General features: G+C 39.1%; 1 protein-coding gene across 1 annotated transcript in view; it reads right to left on the bottom strand.

The window, feature by feature from the left end:
* The window catches only part of CLCA2 (chloride channel accessory 2), a 32,387-nt gene extending 11,707 nt beyond the window's left edge, over positions 1-20,680 (bottom strand). Inside the window, exons 1-10 of the mRNA XM_016220646.2 lie at positions 19,947-20,680; positions 18,954-19,091; positions 12,141-12,291; positions 9,193-9,301; positions 8,057-8,216; positions 5,912-6,139; positions 4,067-4,297; positions 2,841-3,018; positions 1,941-2,047; positions 227-451 (exon numbers count right to left, since the gene is read on the bottom strand). Of these exons, the coding sequence (XP_016076132.2) occupies positions 227-451; positions 1,941-2,047; positions 2,841-3,018; positions 4,067-4,297; positions 5,912-6,139; positions 8,057-8,216; positions 9,193-9,301; positions 12,141-12,291; positions 18,954-19,091; positions 19,947-20,132 (1,713 nt within the window). The 5' untranslated portion in view covers positions 20,133-20,680. The remainder of the gene's footprint in view (positions 1-226; positions 452-1,940; positions 2,048-2,840; positions 3,019-4,066; positions 4,298-5,911; positions 6,140-8,056; positions 8,217-9,192; positions 9,302-12,140; positions 12,292-18,953; positions 19,092-19,946) is intronic.
* Between the last annotated feature and the right edge of the window lie 648 nt (positions 20,681-21,328).

Below are 21,328 nucleotides of genomic sequence, written 5' to 3'. Positions count from 1 at the left end.
TAAGTTATTTTTATTACATAAATACTAATCTCCACTGTTAAAGTTTTGAACATACATTAGTAGTTCTCCTTAAACTTTTAACATTCACAAAATGCCCTCATAAAGTTAAAGTAAAATTATGATAATCAAATAGGGCTTCCTTCACACAATGCATTTAATTACGTGATTTAACTGAACGTCATTCACTTGACTAAATGTTGCCATGTGAACAAGCCCCGACATCTACCTTCGCAGTTCCTGGAATCCAGAGGCGAGCAGTCCTCAGAGCTTGATTGACGGTAAAATTATGTGTGTGGTATTGTCTTCCGCTAGGATCCCACAGTACAATCTCAGGGGGACCGCTGGTCTGCCATGCGACCAGAAAGGCGGTGTCATTGCCCACACCGTTATCCACAGCCACAGTGCTTTTCAGCTGGCGGTGAGGTTTAACATTCCCTCCCATGCTTTCAAGCTGTTTGAGAGAATATATATATGAAGGTTTCTAGCGTATGCACAATCATTCCGTCTTTTTCTTTACTTCTGTGACAAAAATGAACTGCTAAAAATAAAAAGCATTCAATTCTGATGTACTATATTCAGATAAATCATTTTCCATATACTAATACATGGCCAGAGCAAAATACAGTGCATTATATAACTACAGAGGAGATAAAATGTTTTGTTATAGCTTATACTTCAGCAGCATTTAATCATTGTATAGCTACAATGGAAATACCTTTGAAAAATTGTATTTATTAAGTAAATACATTAGTAACACTTCGTAAGTATTGCTCAGACTTGGAAAGTGTATAAAATTTTCCTGGTAGATGACCGCAAAGACCTTGTGGACTATTTGCTAAAATCAATTTAACAAGTGTTTGTGAGCCGCTGACCACCTTGCCACATCCTGTGCTGGGCCCTGAGAGCTTGTAGGGGTCTAGATGTAGTTTCTGGCCACGTTCTAATGGGGCTAATGGCATAAAAACAAGTGGGGAGAGGTGGCCAAGTTTGGGAACAGAAGGTTAATTGGAGCCATATGAATAATATTTTGTTACTTTTTAAAACATTTGTTTTCATTTCATATTATCAAAGAGGAAATCACAGGGTAGAAGGACGATTCAGAAAGCCAATTGTAGTCTAATATATATTGCTATTTATAATTCACCTTTTTTCACTTCTTTTTAAAAAAAATTTTTTTATTGTTGACAGTATTACAGATGTCCCCCAATTTCCCCCCCTTCCCACCTCCCTTTTTTCACTTCTAATCATGGGATGATAGTTATTGCCTTTACTGTGTACATATAATCTTCATGTTAAAAATTTGCTAGGAATAATTTATTGACTTCGGTGTTCATATGAAACCAAGGTTCACTTACCATCTGTGAGGAAACAGCAGATAAAATTTTGTTTGGTTATGTTAAAAATATCTTTAAACTACTTAGAAGAAAAATTTTGACCCTTTTAAAAAAATGGTTTGATTAAAGGAAGCTTTTGTGAGCAAAATCAAGTAACTTATGGTTGTTAAGTAGATATTTAGAAATTTTTAGAATTTAATGGAATAGTTGAAGCTTTTTACATGCGAGAGGAGCTTCATAGAAGTTTTTGAATAAGCTAAAGTAAAAAGGATTCCGAATTATAGAAAGTTATTATGGAACTAAAACTAAATACGCAGTTTTTTATTTTTCTCTGGACCTCACCTCTACTGCACCCATACCCACCCCCATTTTCAGCCATAGGAGGAAGCAAGCTCTGCGCACAGACCTTAAAAAACAATTACAGAAAATGACTCCCAGGGCTGAGGAGCGCAGACACCAGGTAAAAATGAAGCCTGGCGCTGGTGATGCCAGGAAGCCCCTGACCTATTCAAATAAGGTGAATGAGACAGTTAGCACAGCTCATCTCTCTTCAGTGCTTCCTTCCCCCCAACTCAACTCGCAGGACAACACTGAGGAAATTCTGACCTGAACACGTTGTTGAAAAACATCTCCGGTTCCAGAGGAAATTCTCCCAAAAGCATCAATCATGCTGTTGGAGTTTGATTTATCTGGAACAAAGAACTTCAAACCTCCTGAAATACATGATTTGGATGTTAACTGTTAAAATGTATAACAGAATACAAAAATAAAATGTAAGACTTTTCCGTCAACCATTCTTTGCATAAAAGGGTTAGTTTGGGAGAAACAGGAGCTGTGCTTCGTTTGCTTTGCATGGCACCCTCACGACCACGCAGTGAGCAGCACGAAGGGCATGGTTGTGTCTCCTCTGTTCTTAGCTGTAATGTTAGGCTCTAGACCTGTACTCTGTACAGGATAGAAACTCAATAAATATATATTTACTAGTCTTGAAATGAAAATTCCTGGATAATCCAGGTTAACTGTAATCTACACTGCTATATATTTATACTTACATTCTGAAAACATTATTTTCAAAGGTAATTCAATAAAACCTAACTTTCAGTCTTCAAGTCAGCATACCCATTTTTACTGAATATAAAGAATATAGATAAAATTATTTTGTGCCTCATTTACAACAAAAAATATATGTAGTTTACAATATTGTATGTGTTCTTATCACAGAAGTTAGTGCATTTAATCTTAAACATATTTTTTAACTCCATGATTATACATGCTCAGGCTGGTTTAACAAAGAAGTTATAAAATATATTTTCTTTAGATGTATATAATTTTCACCTTCTAAGTAAAATGGAAAAAATTTCAGCAAAATTGAAGCAAATTTTAGCAATGATTCTTGTGTTTTTCAGCCATGTATTTTGTTGACATAATCTGGTTTCACTGTTGTGCTTTGAATATTCATACAGAAAAGAAATGCTCTAAAACATAAGTTTTTAGAAATGTATTTACCTGTAAGATGTGAGAATTCTTCCAGGTTTTTGTCAGCGGATGAGCCCAGGGCAATGGTGTGAACGGTTGAACCACTGCTGAGCACCGTGAGTAAGCAGTTGCTGAAGTGCCCATCATTTCCACTGGTCACTAATATCATCACAGAGCCATAGGCTTTTCCATTCAGTTTTTCAGCCACCTGAACATGGAATATCAGTCATTCGGAAGGAAATGTAATTCAAATGGTCTTACTGGGCTGGAAATTCCAGTGGGGCATATGCCTCAGTTCCTCTGTGGTACCTACACTCCATGTCCGTTCCCATTCAGCCCTCAGCTCCTCATCGCAGCACTTGTCATTCTACATACCAACCAGTGCCCGTCTGCCTGTGGTCAGGGGCTCTCTATTCCAATGACCGTGATGTGTCACTAGTTTAGAATAGAGTCCCTCACGGCTGATCTGAGGGAACTTTTCTGTGCGAGATCTGGCCTCTGAGATCCAGTGAGTGACCAATAAGGGGCCCTAGAGCTATGGTTCTCAATTATGGCTGCACCTTAGAATCAGATGGGGAGCTTTAAACTTTTTAGAGACCAGACCACACCCCTGATCACTTAAATCAGCCTCTCTGGGGATGAGATCTAGGCATCAGGATCTTTTAATTCTCAGGTGATTTCAATGGGCAGCCATGGTTGAGTAATATTTGCGTTAGGCAGCAACAGTGGCAACTGATGTGTTTTGCTTGCTACCAGGTGTTTGACTGATGGCTGCATCCCAGATGTTGAATTATGCTAACTTAGATGAACTCTATCATTTCTGAAACATACCTCTGGCCTTGAGTCTCATATGCTTGAGGCCTGATGTGACTATAGTCAGGAGCCAGACATGCTGATTTTGATTGGAAAAGGCAAGGGTAACAAAGGCCATAGCTGGGATAGTCCAAGAATTGACAGGGCCAGTTTCAGAAAGTGTCCAGATGATGCTGAAGTCTCCCAGCCTCGGCCATTGTTTTTATTTATTTACTCATTCCTTCAACAAGCAGTTATTAAGCAACTGTTGCGTGTCAGGTACTTTGTTAGGTACGGGTGATACAAAAGCGAGCAAGTGGCCATAGTGGTAATCCCATCACTACTCTCCTACAGTTGAGGCCTGTTATGACCACATTGTAACAGACTGCTCCAAATGAGAAGCAACTCAGATAAAAAATGAGGGAAAGGGACACGATAGGGATCCAAGGCTGGGGGTATTGTACCTCAAATCCCCTCTTAAGCCCTGAGCAGATGCTGGTTTCTGCTTCAGCTGACACAGTGGCAGGCAGATATGAAGCCAGCAACTTTCGGTCGTCATCATCGTTAACTTGCTGCAGCTGGGCTCTGATCTCTCCTTCGCTGCTGAAACTGACAATGCCCACAAAGGTATGAATTTCCACAATCTGCATCAAGTAAAATTCTGCTGCTTGCTGCAGTCGAAGGAGTCTGTCAGCCTATGTCCCAAAAAGGAAAAAAGGTAACAACATTTGGTTGATAGATAAAAGTATGACTAAGTAAAGTAATAAGCAAATATCTCTGCTGATTCTTTAGGATTTTGAATTGCAATTGTTTTGAGTTGTAAAGAGTGACACAATGCTAGAATACTGTTAGAGTAACTGCAGGCTCAAAAATTGGTGCTTTTCTGGGAAGAGGGAGTGGTTTGGAATTCTGTCCCCAATAAGCTGTTCATAATTACTACTCTCTAAGAACTCATATCCTCACTACTTCTCTCCAATTCAGAATTCAAATATCTATAACACCAATTGAGAGTTGTAGCTGCTTCTTTTAAAATTCAGTCTGGGTAAGAGGAAACATTGTGAAGAGACCTTATGGCAGAGAGTGGCAGTAAAATGTATCTATCCTGATGCTACCCTCTGTTATAATGGTCATCTTAGGCTGGGCACTTAATCTTTAAAGTGGGGATAATCATATATTTCTTACTAAAATAGAATTGCTGTGAGGATCAACTGAGATATATGTATGACAGTACAGTTACTCCTTGAACTCCTAACCAAGCATAAAGTAATATTAGCGGCCAGTTTGGGACAGGTGATGCTGCTGATTAACTCACTCAGGTCACTTGTTCTGATGGCTGTGGAGCAGCAAGCTGGGCTTCAGCGACCACCTGTGCAGTGATAACCGGGGTCTCCATCCACAACCAGGCATCTCTCTTAACACCTATACCTGCATTTCGCACTGCTTAGGAGGTATCTCCAATTTAAGGTCCCACAGGTATCTCAGACTCTACACACGTTGGCTTCATTGCCTCCTTTACCAAATATTATTTCTTTCACAATATTGAAAGGTAAGTTGGTAGAGTGGATAAAACAAGGGCTTTGAATCTTGCCTTCAACTTTTGCTAATTACGTGACCAGAGAGAAATTACTTATCTTTTTTAGCTTCGGTTTTCTATGAGAAAAATGGATACATAGCAAGCACTTAGTAAATAGGAGCTATTGCTCACATCACGGTCATCAGCTCATTATTCTCAATTATGGCCTCTTCTCCCAACGAGGTAAGCCAGGAACCTGGAACTCTCTTTTATTACTCCTTGCTACCAGCCCCCACATCCTTGACTGGGTCCTATCAACCCAAGGCCTTCAATTTCTCTCAAATTCATACCGTATCTCCATTTTGCCTGCACTTTCTCAGAGCCACCCAATGTTAGTTATAACCATACCAGCGGATGCGCCTTCCCTGAACAAATCCTTCTAATTTTGCCTCTCGGTCACTGCACGTACCTTTCCTGGCTCTAGAATGTCTTCCCTCCCCTCCCTCACCTCACCCAACCTAGCGGGCACTTTCTCATCCTTCAAGGCCCAACTCCAAGTTCACCCTCTTGGTGAAGTCTTCCTCAGTCACTTCTAAAGAACTAGGTGCTGCCTCACGACTCTGTGGAGCTTCATCACACTCAACTGTATTTATTCACACGTGTGTGTCGTGTCCCCCTCACTAGGTTGTATTTCAAAGCAGAGACCCTATTCTGTCACTCCTGCATCTCCTCTGAAAAGAAAAAAGAATTAAAAACTGATGAATGTTTTACAGCCATTGCCGTTCAAAAATGTTACCTCTGCCATGTTGCTGGACACATCCAGCACTAAGCAGACCACCTTGGCCCCAGGCTGGAGGAGGGAGAACGTGGGAGGGGGCGGCAGCTCAGCCCCGCTCACGGGGGAGCTGCCACGAAAGTCCGAGGAGCCTGAGATCACATCCCACGTGCTTCTGAGGCTGCACAGTTGGTTGTGCAGGTTTGGCGCTTCTTGGTTGTGGGTACTTGCATTACAGAATTCAACCACCTGGAACAAGAACACAGCCTGTCAGGGAATAAAGGCTCGTCTATCTGAGACATGCTGCTCAAGCTCGAGCAGCTGATGGAGAAGGAAAGGTGAGCTGAAACATGGGGAATCAGAAGTGCCACAGCAATGTCCTTCTTTACTTCAAGAATGCTATCAAATTTTCACCTAACCTTTGGCACCCTTTGCCTGAAACACTGGCACCTCTGTGGTACTGAGATCAAGCTCTATTAACGTTTATTTGCACTTGGATAACAGAGAGCAGACCACATATACACCTATCTTAATCTTAAAAAAACAAAACAATCTCCACCTTCCTTAGCATGATATTGTGTTAAAGAAAACACCCCAGGAGATGATATATTGGTCAGCTTCTTAAAATCATGTTTAATGACCACTGCACCTTTATTGATCAGTCAGCAAATATTGATCTAGTTTAAATATTGATCTTTGTAAGAACAGGATAAGGAAAAACCAACTTAAATCTCCTTCCTGATCTTTTTCTTTATTTGGAAATATAGATCTAATTCATTTAATAATATTAAACCTGTGTCAACACTGCTTTAAGAAGTGTAATTTACATTTTAAAGTAATGTGTTACCATCTATTCCCAGTGGCTACATTCCTATAAAGAATGGAACCATGGGCCCTTAGAGCTAGAGGAATCTCTTAGTCTTATTTCTAGTTACAAAGAAGAGGAAGCTGAAGCTTCAAAGGGTTAATAATTACTTAAGGACAGAAGTTTCTTAGTAGGATAGGGAGACAGGAGTAGAACCTGGTTTCTTTGTTATTTGTTTTTAACTCCTTTATGTTTTATGACTATGGTTAGGGGATTGCAAAGGTTATCTGACTGGGTAAGTCTTTCAAAGGATCACAATCAATGTAGATGAAACACATGGAATTAGGTTGGCTTCAGACACTAAAGCTATAAATTAAAAACATAATGGATTGGAAAAGAAATAAGAAATATCACTTCAAATTTACAGAATGACTCCTAGTCTTGACTAAAACCAGACTGAAGAAAAAAGTTATATAAAAAAAAGAATATGTCAATCCAAGGGGTGTTGTTTGGCTCTGGAAACAGACAACTTCAGAGACGCATGTGCCCACAGTGCTTTAAGCTGCATGGAGCAGAGATGACTCACAGATTTGACCTTCAGGTTTTTGTGAAGATGGACAGATACATCTAGTCACGAAGGCTGATGCCACTAAACCTCTGTGTCACCTAACTCCTCCTTTCTGATTCCATGCTCTCAGATCAGGTGAGAACTTGACTGTTTCATGCTGTTTCCTTCAGAGAGAAAATGAACTGGCCTAAGGAGGCAAGTATTGGATCCCCATGGCAGAATACTCTTTTTTATAATAATTTTTGAAATGGTGTTCTGGATTTATACACTAGTGTCTTGCCAATTAGTGTGGAATGATGACAAGGCTGAGTTTCCAAACCTGCAAAGCTAAAGGTTAGTTGGCTTCCCTTGGTAGCCCCTGACTTTTTAAATTCTAGACTATGCAAAACAAGGGGAAGATCATTAGAAAGTGCAATTAAGATAAGAGTGGATTGCTACCTCAAATGAGAGAAGCAATCATGTGTTATATCACCCATCAACCTAGTACACTTTCTTGTGAAAATATACAGCAACACCACCATATGAGCAACTTTTGAGATTTATAAGGCTCTTGTTAAATCACCTTCCCTGGAAAGCAAATAATCCTTTCCTAAGGAATCTGTTTTTGGTGATCACCTTTGGGGGCCTCAGTTATTTTTTAATCTGCAAAATAGAAACTAGATGAACTCCAAGGTCCCCCAAGCTCTAAAACACAGTGAATCTTGTATTTTTGTTTAAGTACTTAAAACATATTAATCTGTCTTGGGAAGAGATGGAATCCTGTCGGAGTTTATAGTTCCAAGGCCATACTTACAGAGGATAAACTTTGCATGAACATTATTGATGCTGTTGCATTTTGAGTGCTATTATATAAAAACGTGCATCCTTCTTGGAAGAGCTTACTAATAATACAGTTCTCTTGGGGGCAAGGGCCTTTTTCACACACAAACATGCCTGTGATGTCAGATGAACACCTAAAAAGAAAAAGAAAAATTGGGTCTATTTTAGAAATACTTGTTTTTCTTCACTAGCTCATATAATAATGAGTTGCAAATACTGTAGCTTGCAACAATTTTAAAAATTACTCTATGAAAGTTAATCAGTTTAGAAATAGACTCCACTTTATGTTAAAGAATTTGATCTTGATGAGAGGTTCTGTATTGGCAAGGGCTTCACCAGCTAAACAAAGTCAAAGCAAAAGTTACCAGGAAATCAACACGAATGTTTGGAGCTCCAAGGAAGAGCGTGCGAGGCAGTGTCATAAGTCAGGGCTCCTCTGAGCTCATTGCCACTGGACATCAGAGGGAGATGAGAATTGACACATAGTGATGATATTTAAAAGGATTCCTTCTTAAATAGGTAATTTCAAATTGTTTAGGGGAATGAAAATAATACAACCTTTAGGGGAGGAATCAGTCAATATCTACCAAAATTACAGCTGAGAGTACCCTTTGACTCAATAATTCTTGGAAGTTATTCAGTTGTTATACATATCTGCCTACATATGTGAGAAATAGTGTATCTGTAGCATTATCACCTATAGTATTATTGGTAGTAAAAGATTGGGAACAACCCACTTGTACTACAGTAGGGGAGTGACTGAAAAATTATGTTATGTCGACACAATGAAACATTATGCAATTATATATTTTTAAAAAAGGAGTGAGGAAGAATATACATTTTAAAAATTTTTCTAGAGAAATCCGGAAAGAATAAATAAGAAACAAATAAAAATGGTTATTTAGAGGAAATGAGAGGGTATAGGGTAAAGATAGTGGTGGGCATGAGATATCTAAGGATATAACTTTTTGATATTTGAACCATATAAGCATTTTAAAAATGGAGTACATTACAAAACTGAAAATTGTCCATTAAGTTTTAGCTGCCATTATAAACTTAATTTTAGAGTAAAAAAATAAACTGAATTTTTAGCATGAGAAAATTACTAACCTTGTTACTTTAATTTGATTTTGCCCATTTATGTAGAAAGGTTTCTCATTGTTATATTCATCAAACACACCCCAACGGAGATGGGCCCATTCGTGGACAAACACTCTGCCTGTGGAAGAGAGAGCTTTTGTTTTGAGTTCCTAACATCTCAGCCACGGGCCTTGCTAATCAGTGATGATGCAACATTACTTGACTATATATAATCATTCCAAAGGGTTGAAGTACAATTTTCTCTCCCACTTTCCTCTTCCTCACCCCATTTTCATCACTTTCTACTTTACCCCCCACCGTCTAACAGAGGCAGAGTGAAGATGTGTTTAATTCTGTAAATGCAAACCAGCCAATTTACTTGTTGCACATGTATTTGAGGAGTCCTGTATGTCCTGTATCTTCTCATTTCCTCAGTGAAGCTGCCTAGCAGGTTTCTAATTACCTTCATATAGGCCTATAAAGTCAGGATTCAAGGAAAAGGAACGAAGTTTATTTAAGTGTAATGAACTGAATGTTTATGTACCTACAAAATTCAGATGTTGAAATCCAAACCCCCAATGTGACAGTATTAGGAGGTGGAGCCTTTGAGGGGTGAACAGGTCATGAGGGTGGAGCCCTCATAACGTGATTAATGACCTTATAAAAGACATTCTACCCCTGGCTGGTGTGTCTCAGCGGCTAGAGTGTCCGCCCATACACCGAAGGGTCTCAGGTTCGATTCCCAGTCAAGAGCATGTGCCTGGGTTGTAGATTCCATCCCCAGCCCCGGTGGGGGCTCCTGCAGGAGGCAACCAATCGATATGTCTCTCTCTCATCAATGTGAGGATTAACAACATCAACAAAAGACTCTGGAGAGCTCCTTTCCTCTTTCTGCCAGGTGAGGACACAGTGAGAAGATGGCTGTGTATGTGCCAGATAGTGGGCCTCACCAGACACTGAATCTGCCGGTGCCTTGATCTTGGACTTCCAGCCTCCAGAATTGTGAGACATAAATTTCTGCTGTTTATCAGCCACCCAGACTATGGTAATCTGTTATAGCAGCCCAGACAGACTAAGATACCAAGTCAGCACATAAACCTTTCTTGTTCTTCAGACTGTTATCCAAGCATGCCTGTTTTTTTTTTTTCTTTCTTGTAGGCAATTCTACCATCCAGATCAGCGACTGAAACTTTGGGGCCAAGGAGGCAGGAAGGAGCAAAAAAATAAATTAAAAAAAAAAAATCACAGAATTTCCTCTCTAGATTGGATGGTTCTTTCTTTTTTATTTTATCCCTGATTCTTCACATTTATATTTATCTCCAACTCTTACCGCATCCTCAGCATAAAATCCTTTATAACTTTTTCTCTACCTCTCTAAATATTGCATTTCCTTCAACATTCACATCAAAACTGACTTCTCCCTCCTTGATTAACTCTCCTTTCAAAGTGCACTTAAAAAAATTTTTTTAAAGTTATGGAAACCCAGGAAGTGTTTGCTGAGTTGACTTAGGCATATTGTGCAATTTTTGGACCTTGGGACAAAGGGAGGGAGGGGAACAGTTTAAGCCAAAAGTGTTAAGGAAAAGTTTGTGCCTACTCATGGACTTTAGAAGTGCTGATGAAGTTATATGTTTATGCAGAGATCATCAGCACCTCATAGTTACCAGAAAAAAAACTCTTATAAAGTTTTAAATGTCTTATAAAATGTGTTTTATAGAGTGTATTGCTCCAATGCCTGCTAGCTATACAGAGAATAACAGACTCTACTTAGATTTAAATGGGGGTAATCATGAAAACATTTGAAAGGCACTACTGTATGTTAACATAAAAAAAAATTAAGAATGGGATGGCTAGTCCTTGACCTGCCGATCTTTCCTCACCACAGTTTCTCCCTCAGGTTTCATCCACTAAATGCCAGTCTCCAAACCTAAGACCCTGACTACTCTCCCAAATGCCAGCCACCCACATTCAACCACAGGCTGGGCTTTTCCACCAGGATAGTTCACTGCTCCTCACAAGCAACTTGCCTCAACCCATACTTGTGAATTTCCCTCTTTAAATTGGTTCCTTCTGTTTCTGCCAAAAACTTGGAGTGTTCCTTACTGCTGCTCGCACCCAGCCCCCTTGTCCATACTGCAGCAGTTCAGAACGCTATTTCTCTTTGCCCCTTCTGGAACATCTCTCATCACTTAGAGTTGTTACGATTAAACAAGATAACATTTGAAAAGCAAACAGCACAGCACCTGGAACATGGAAAATTCTCATTGTTTTTATTACTACCTTTCCCGTCCTTCTCATCTCACTGCCTCCACATTCCAGTCTCCTGGCTTTGTACACGGACTTCTCTGGTACGTCCAGTTGTTCTCTGGACATCCAGTTTCTCCCTCATTGATCTGAGGAAGCCGGGTTATCCGCACAGCTCAGTTCATCACCTTAAAACCCGGCTTCGATGGTGGCACCCCTGTGCTTATGAGCCGTCAGTGGGGCTTGCTGCTTGGGCATTTGAAGCTCTCCATCACTCACCCCCACGTGTATTTCAGCATTTCCCCCATGACTGCACTACCCACAGTCACTCTGCCCATTAATAGGGTCTACTGCTCACATGTCTCAAGTATGCCCTGGATGCTTCTGCTGGCACAATTTTATCTACGCTATTTTCACTGATCTCTCCCTTTTTTTCTCTTATCAAAATTATATTCAACCTTGAAGCCCCTCTATTCAATGAGGTCATTTTTGACCATCCTTAGCTCAAAATGTTTTCTCCTTTCACTGAGTTCTTATAGCACTCACAATCTGGGCCACTAACCTGGTGCTTAACTCTTTCTGGCTCACTTTGTGTTCCTCATCTTTTCATGGGCATGTGGCCCTATCTCCCCATCCATATGGTCTTTGTCAAGTTTCAGGTTCTCTAAGGCCTTGTCAGCACTAAGCACAAAACAGTGGTGGCAAATGTCTGTTTCTTGATTGGTCATACTTACCTCGTGATCCATAGCCAGCTGTTAAGTCTTCATTTAGTAGAAAGTCAGATGTGAAATAAATGTGTTTTCCCTCTTTTCCACACCCTCTATGTTGTAAGGTATATGGATCACCTCCATGTGCCCCATGCCAGTCAGTCACTATAACATTTGCCTAAATTAAAAGAAATACCTTGTCATACTCTATCTCAACTGTGATGCTGGTGACATAAACATATACACTTTAAAACACTTTGAACTGTACATCTTACTCTATGAATTATATTCAAATTTAACAACAGATTCTTTTTTAAAAAAATAAATGCCTTGTAGATGGAGTTTAACATGCATTCACTACTAAATGTCAACAAAATTACTTGGCAATTTAAAAAACATCTACATTTTAAAAGCTTAGCAAATTTTCACAGAGCTTCATTACTTCCATTTGACCTGATTTCCTAGATTAAAATATTCTCAAATCACACTGAGCTGTGCCACATTCAGATGGGGGTCCAAGGTGGTAGCACAGGAAGATGCTGAACTCGCGTCCTCCCATAAATGTGGACACACAGAATCTACTGCTATGTATGGATCATTTCTCTCTGAAAAGTTCTGCAAACTAGATAAACTGCTCCTCCACGGAAAAAAAAAAAGATAAAAGGACAACACTGAGACAGTTACGAGAGATCAAGCTCTTGCACACCCCCCCCCCCCCAATGTGTCTCCAATGCAGTGACACAGGTAGGGAGGGATCTCACCAGTTTGGGGCTTCTCCTATAGCAGAAGAGCTTCACATCAAACACATCAACCCTTGGGATCTGCACTGGCTTAGAAAACCAGTGGGGCTGATGTCCAAGGGACCCAAAGGGCTGTAGGGGGCTGAGGTTCTTCTTGTAAAGGGCTCACATGAGGTGTCGTTTGCCTGGGACCTGGTGCAAAAGCAGAAGTTTGAGAAGTCCCTAGACTATATGTGAAGGAGATTCATTTACTAATCTTAAAACATCTGCTGGAGGAGCAGAAGATAGTTGAAACTCTCTCTGGAGATGGAGGCACTGGTAAATTCCATTTTTGCATTCTCCGCTTGCCCTCCTAGCATAGGTGAGTGAGATCAGGTGCTGCACTGTCCCACTGCATTGCTAGGACAGGCAGGGTGAGTAGTTGCCACACTGTCCCGCTGCCTTGCTGAAACAGGAGAGTGGGGTTGCAGCACTCAGCTGCTGCCCAGCTGGGGCAGATGAGCAGAAAGTCACCAGCAAAGCCAGCTGCAACACTCTGCCAGTCCCTGGCTGGGGCCTGAAAGCACTAGCAATCATGGCATCCTACTGCTCCCTTCCTAAGGGCAACGTGTGTGCATGTGCACACACAGACAAGATATTTTCTCAATGCATCAGTGAAGCCCACAGGCATGGCAGTCAGGTATTTCTTGCTGCCTTACTGAAGACAGCCAGTGTCACCTAGGAAACACCTGCAGATCTCGATCCGGAGACCAGCAGGCCTTATGATTGTGGATATATTCACATACTTTAAAAGCTGCTGCCTGAGGGTCTGACTTCCTAACTGACATGCTACTAGATGCTAAATGAGATTTCTACCCTTGAGAAACTGACAGGTCTTGGCACTCCCTCAACAATGGAGACCTATTAAGAATCTAAGGAACAAAATAATTTGAAGAACAAGACAGGACCACAGACATGGAAGCATGAAACAGACTAACAGATCTCAGAAGGAAAGTGGGAAGGAGGGCAGGAAGAGATTGACCAAAGAGCTTGTAAGCATATATGACAGCCCATGGACACAGACAATAGACAGGGGAAAAACTGGAGAGGGGTGAGAGAATGGGAAAGGGGGTAAAGGGGAGAAAATGGGGGGGCATCTGTAATACTTTCAACAATAAAATAAATTAAAAAAAAAGAATAAATTAGGCTTTTTAGACAATCACAAAGATTTAAGAGACAACTAAGAGCTAGGGTAGAGACTTTATGGGCCAGAAGGGAATGGCAATGCCATATTCAAAGTGCTGAAAAGAATTGACTTTCAACCAAGAATAGTCTATCAGTACTCACCACTTTTATTCAACATAGTATTAGAAGTCCTAGCCAGAGCAATTAGTCAAGAAAATGAAATAAAGGCATTCAAATTGGAAAGGAATAAGTAAAATTATCACTATTTGCCGGTGACATATACTTTATACAAAAAACCTTAAAGACTCCACCAAAAAATTGTTAGAAGTAATAAAAGAATTCAATAAAGTTGCAGGATACAAAATTATTATACAAAAATTTGTTTCATTTCTATACACTAACAGCAAAATATCAGAGAAATTAAGTAAACAATCCATTTACAACTACTTCAAAATAATAAAATACCTAGGAATAAATTAGCCAAAGAGGTTAAAAACCTGTACTGAAAATTATAAGACACTGGTGAAAGAAATTTAGGAAGACATAAATAAATGCAGAGCTATTTTGTGCTCCTAGTTTGGAACAATTAATATTAAAATGTCCATACACTCTTAAGCAATCTACAGATTCAATGCAATCCCTATCAAAATTCCAATGGCATTTTTCACAGAACTAAAACAAATAATTTTAAAATTTGTATGGAATCACTAAAGACCCTGAATAAAGCAGTCTTGAGAAAGAAGAACAAAGCTGGAGGTGTGCTTCCTGACTTCTAATTATGCTCCAAAGCTATAGTAATAATCAAAACAGCATGGTATTGGTAAAAAAAACAGACACATAGATCAATGGAACAGAAACAGAGCCCAGATATTGATATTAACACATATATGGTGAATTAATTTATGATAATAAAGGCAAAAATATACAATGGAAAGGACTGTCTCTTCAATAACGGTGCTGGGAAAATGGGATGGTTACCTGCGAAAGAATGAAACTGAACCTTTATCTTACACCACATACAAAAATTAACTCAAATGGATTAATTACTTGAATGTAATGCACAGCAATTTGGTGTTTGTTTGTTTTTTTATCTGACTCCAAAGGCAAGGACAACAAAAGCAAGAATAGACAAATGGAACTATATTAAACTGAAAGGCTTCTGCACAGTGAAGGAAACAATCCATTAACTAAACAAAAGGCAACCTACTAGATGGGAGAAAATATTTGCAAATCATATATCCAATAAGTGGTTAATATCAAAAATATATAAATAACTCATACAACTCCATAACAAAAAAAAATCTGATTTAAAAATGTCTAAATAGACATTTCTTCAAAGACATACTGATGGCCAACAGGCACATGAAGAGAGGCTCAGCATCACTAATAATCAAAGAAATGAAATTCAGAACCACAATGAGAAACCACCTCATGCCTGTCAGGATAGTTATTATAAATAAGACAAGAAATAACAATTGTTGGTTAGGATGCAGAGAAATGGGAACCTTTATGCACTGCTGGTGGGAATGTAAATTGATGCAATCACTACGGAAAACAGTATGACGTTTCCTCATAAAATTAGACATAAAACTGGCATATGATCGAGAGATTCCAATTCTGAGTATTTATCTGAAGAAAATGAAAACACTACTTCAAAAAGATGTATATGCCTTATGATCATTGCAACATTACTTACAATAGCCAACATATGGAAAAAACTTAAGGGTCAATACACACACACGCGCGCGTGCACACATACACACACACACAATGGAATAACAAAGATGTAACCTTGCCATTGAGCCAACATGGATGGACCCAGAAGGCATTTTGCTAAGTGAAATAAGTCAGAGAGAGTAAGACAAATACTGCATGACTGCACTTATATGTGGAATCTAAAAAACAAAACCAGACTCATAGAGAGCAGATTAGTGATTTTCTGAGGAAAGGGGGGTGGGGGGTATGGAAACAGGTAAAGAGGATCTAAGGTATAAATATCCAGATGTAAAATATATCATGGGGATGTAATGTACAGCATGGGGAATATAATCAATAGTATATAACTTTATATGGTGACAGATGGTAGCTAGTCCTATTGTGGTGATCATTTCACAATGCATACTAATCTTGAATCACTATGTTATACACATGAAACTAATAAATGATTGTATGTTGATTATACTTTAATAAAAATTTATATAATAAAATTTAATCAGAACAAATTTTTCCCCCAAAAGTCAACAATGTAAAAATCTGACATTATAGGACAGTATAAATACAATAAAATATTTGAAGAAATTTTAAAGGCATTTGCATATCCTTCAGAACTGTATTGTAAAATATTCCAGCCTTTTGTGAACAACCTGATGAGGGTTACTTCATCAGTGGCAGAAAATAGGATGTGTTTCTTTTAAGCCTTGTCTTTTTTTTCTCAAGCAAGAAATCGGCAAAACAAGCATGCTATTGATGTTATATTTTCTCTTGTACCGTACAATCTCAAGTATTATTGCTAGAACAATATTTTAAGTCAAAAGATAATGTAAATATTTACTCAAATAACCATTTACAGAACACAATTTTATATACAACATTGTTTCTTTTAGTTTTAGAAAGAAAGTTATGTTGTCTCAGGACTTACCCTTAGAAGTTAGTATGTTGTTTTTTCTTTTTAATCTGATTTTGGAACAATAGACCTAATACCATTCTATAAATATACATACATGTATATACATAATAACCACTATTTGTACTATATGTGTAACGATGTGTGTGTATGAGTGTGTGCATGTGTGTGCCACTGATGAGTAGAGGAAGGTAATATTTTCATTTTATTTTCCATTATCTGCACTTTTTGATTTTCTTGCAATGAGCATGAATTACTTTTATAATAATTAACATTTATCATTAGAAAGATAGGAATTCAAGCCAAGGGTTTTGCAAGTCAGCAGCTACAAAAAGAGCTACAGATGTCATGCTCTTCCATATCCTTCATTTGGAGAAAATTTCATTTCTATTTCTAGAAATTTGTCTTGAAGCAAAAGGGAAAGTGCTCTGCTTGGCACAGAATCCTCAGGCTGTTTAGGGTTAATATTTTACTTTACAGACCATAATGAGGCAGACCCTGCCTGCTATTCCTAACCTTTCCTCCTCTCCCTTCCTTCCTACCTACATGAGGCTAGATTCACAGGGACAGCATCACCTTTCTTGTCCTTGAGTCCCCTGCAGTGCCTAGCATGGCTTCTGTATGTAATTATTATCCACTAAGTGTTGGCTTAATTAACATTATGAGGTTAAAGAAATTATTATCCAACCCATATATGAACAGCCTTCAATTTAATCTTTCTGTTCAGTCACATTCTCGTTTTTGCTCTAGTTATTTATTTCTTCATTAGGATCAGGAGTACTACTTGGTTTGGGGGTTGGCTATCTCTAATACTTCTTTGTTCCACAGGTGGCCAAATTGGTTAATGCACCCTATATAGATAGATAGAGACAATAGAGCTTAGTACAAAGAACATGGGTTTTGGAGTCAAATAGACATGGATTCAAATTTACTAGCTGTGGCTCTGAAATTTACTAGCTGTTTGACTTGGAACAAAATTCTTAATTTATTTGAGCCTTAATTTCCCAATTTGTGATAACAGTAACTAATTTTAGGGTCTGAGGGAATGAAACAATATGTACAGGGTGTCCCCCAAAGATGTACACACACTTTAACAGCTGGTAGCTCAATTTTGAAAATAAAATATATTTTAATAAACATTGCCTTTATAGTTATTCATAGTGCGTGTATATATTTTTGGGGAGGCACTCTATATATGTAGGATTCCTGGCACTTAGTTGAAGATTAAAAAACAGTAGCTCTCTTTTCAGGTTATCCTGGCTCCTCTCTCTCCTACCTCCAAGCCCAAACATTGTAAAATGCTTTCACCTGGTCATAAACCAAATGCTTTTCAGAGACTCTGTAACCTCTTCAGGACCCTGAGGTGCTTCTCTAGATTACTATACTATTCAATGACCAAGAGAGTAACTTCAAATAAGAGCTAAGAATTAAAGCAGGCTTAGGAAGTTCCATACCAAGGACACAAATAAGAAACGGGGAAACTGTAGCACATGCCCCAGTCCCTCTGTTTGAGCTGCTAGTTACAGATCTCGAACCCACTCCATCGCTGAAGCCCTGAGCTGCGTTTCCAATGCTGCTGCTTCTCCCCCTACTGGTCGTTGCCAGGGCTCTTGTTCACAGTAATTTCAGTGATTTGCCAGATTGGCTTAACATCTGTTTATAGCATGCATACTAGTATGTGCCAGACATCATCATGGGTGTTTAACTCTACATCTTATCAGAGTCCTTTGAAAGTGGTTCTTTTTTTGGATAGAAAAGAGAAGGTAGCCACTCCCCACCCCAACTTTCTGCCTTCCTTCTTATCAACATACTCCCCAAAAACTGTCCTAGATGTGGGGTGATGTGAAATTCTGCTAATTTACACTCTGGCAGGAGAAGACAGTCATATGTTTATGTGTGTGGGTGGCCAATGTTTCTCTCTGGACATGCATGTTTACTGCCCTGACAGGATGGGAAATAAGATAGTCATAATTAGAATTGTTCTCTTTATAGCTCATACTCAGTAGATAAAACTAGTTTTCGGTCCTTAACCAGAAATTTCAGGAAAGACCCTCTAAGTTAAAAAGTAAAGAGACCTTCTGAGAGGCTCCCTGGGCAATGGCATTTTGCTTGTTTTTCTAGTGCATAATTTGTACTCCTTTATTATATGTCTATATATTTTGTGGTTAACAACCTTCCCAATAATATTTGCATATTAATACCAATGATTTGTTTTTGCCTAAGTTCTCACTTTTAAAGTCTGAACACAGTATATTTTGGTTGTTTCCCCCTCCTCTTGATTTAAGTTCATTTAATGAAATTCCGAATTCTTACCTTTTCATATGATTCTTGTTTAACTTTGCTGTAATTATTAGCTTTCCATGTGGCAGGTATTAAAATCTTTATGTTTCTGAAAGACACTCTTCTCTTGGTAGCATTGAATAGGTAAAAAGAAGCTTCAGTCATCATTTCCTACAGCCAAATAAATGAAAAGCTTATTTTATCATTGTAAATCCTTTATGTTGGAGTTTTCTGATCACACTGGAATGAAGTAGCAATAACAAATAATGAAAGTATTTTGAAGGAGCCCACTTCTATTAGCGACAGCATTAGACTATGAGAAAACTTAGGAACAAATAAATAAACTTAAATGGTTATCTGGAAGAGATTTTTAAGACACTCATTATATGCCTGGGCTTGCCTATATAATTTTTCCAATTGTGTGAAAGCCTTCTAAGCTTTTACCAAACAATCCTTTTCATGTTACACTTGTGGGCATGTTCAAGACCACACCTTATAATGATACTCATGTCACTAAAGCATTACTGAAAGGAGGCTCTTAGGTAATGGAGCTATGGTCCTTCCTTATTATAAGGTGAAAATAGTCATTTAGAGAAAATTCAGGTAGAAAGAATTTTGCTCTTTGGCACTCCAACCAGACTTCCACTCTTTCTGTCTGAGAATTCTCACCCTCAGGATGGAATCCAACAACATGATTTTAATAAGCACAAAACCATGCCACAATGCATATTTTTTAAGTTGCTACCCCCAAAACAGTCATATAGGAAAACAAAAGCAGGAAAATTAGTAGTAATCAACAACAACAAAAATAAAAGATGTCTAGATCAACAGTCTGTGAACTGAGGCTACACAGAATTAGGTGAACACACTGACTTGGCCATAAGTATAATTTTTGGTATAATCTTTCAGAAACACTGCTCTCTTTATTGCTCAAACTACAAATCAGACAGGGTTATTAGCTCCTTCAAGAAGGCTACAGGTCTGTTCTAATGGGAAAATGATTTTGACTTCATAGTTGCCACTCACCTTAATGTTTGGGATGAGGTTCTGATCCTCGGGTACCTGAGGATTGATTGCAATGAGTAGTCCATCATACCCGTTGTCTTGAAGCTGCACTCCAGCTCCCAGGAATAGGAGCTCTGGACTTAGGGCCACCAGGAGAGTCACAATCTTCAGGCTGCAAACAGTACCTGCATTGTCCCTGCGGCTCATGTTGTAGAGCAGCCTTTGGTTTACTCACACCGGTCCTGCTAGGTACATTGTGCCAGGTTCTCAAGGGGAAGTAGGTAGTTTCTTTCTGAACTTGAAGGTCCTAGAACTTGTGATGAAGGCGGTGCCTTCTTTGCAAAATCAGAGGTGGATCTATCTGAGACCTGCCTCTACAAGTTCTTTTTCTCTGGGCTATGCCACACTTGCCTCTTCTGTGGCTGAGCTTGCTCCTAAATCATGGTTGAGTAATACATTTTCCACCTCATACTCATTTTATATTTCTCAGAAGGAAGAGGCAAGTAAGATGAAAGGAACTTGAAAGAGAGAGGCCTGGGTGGCTGGGCTGGAAATCAGAGAATCTGGATTGTTCAATCCACTTTCAATAGAAACACGGATGTCTGTCTGTAGTGATTTTCCTCTCCTTACCCTTGACAGCCTTCTCCATCGCAACTACTTTCTTACCGCACTCAGTCACATTTTTTGTTGCTAAGATTCCCTTGTCTGGTTATTTTGAAGATTTAGAAATCCATCCTGCAGTCTTGTCCCTAGGGCCCCTGGGTCAGATAGTCTGGGCAAGCTCTCAGCTAATGGCTGGGGGGAGGGTATCAGGTATCCCCCAGGGAGGGCCAAGTGCCAGGAACTTGGATGCCTGTGGAGGCCACAGAGGCCTGCCCCTCTGCCCTGGCTACCTTTTTCCTCTGGAGCAGGGAAAAGAAGGAATTTCTCTTTCAGCAACTCTCTTGTGAGGGTGAGACTCTGCCCCAGTCAACCTTCCATTTCTCCAGTACCTATCACAGGATCTGGAATGAAGTAGGCCTCTCAGATATTTTCTAAGTGATTATTAATACCTGATAATTACATAATGCTTTAGAGTTTACAAATGAACCTATTTAAATGTCAATTCCCTGATGCAGGTATAATTCTTCTGTTTTTCAATGAAAGCACCGAGTCTCAGAAAGATTATGAAAATTAGGCAATGGGGGCAGAAACTAACATTTATTGTATGATGGGTTTTATCACGCCTATTTTATGGGTGATAAAACCACGGTTCAGAAAATCTACGTAACTTGTACAACTGTTGTCCTCGTGCAAGAACAAGACCAACCGGCTTTAAATACCATTGTTTTTCACGATATCATGTTCTCTCATGTTCTCAAGAAACTAGAAATGAAACGTTCAGAGCTGTAACGCTGACTGTA

Source organism: Miniopterus natalensis, chromosome 9, assembly GCF_054644295.1.
Source record: "Miniopterus natalensis isolate mMinNat1 chromosome 9, mMinNat1.hap1, whole genome shotgun sequence".
Taxonomy (NCBI): domain Eukaryota; kingdom Metazoa; phylum Chordata; class Mammalia; order Chiroptera; family Miniopteridae; genus Miniopterus; species Miniopterus natalensis.
Note: the sequence above shows the minus strand (reverse complement) of the source record. Positions and strands in the feature narration are given on the sequence as shown.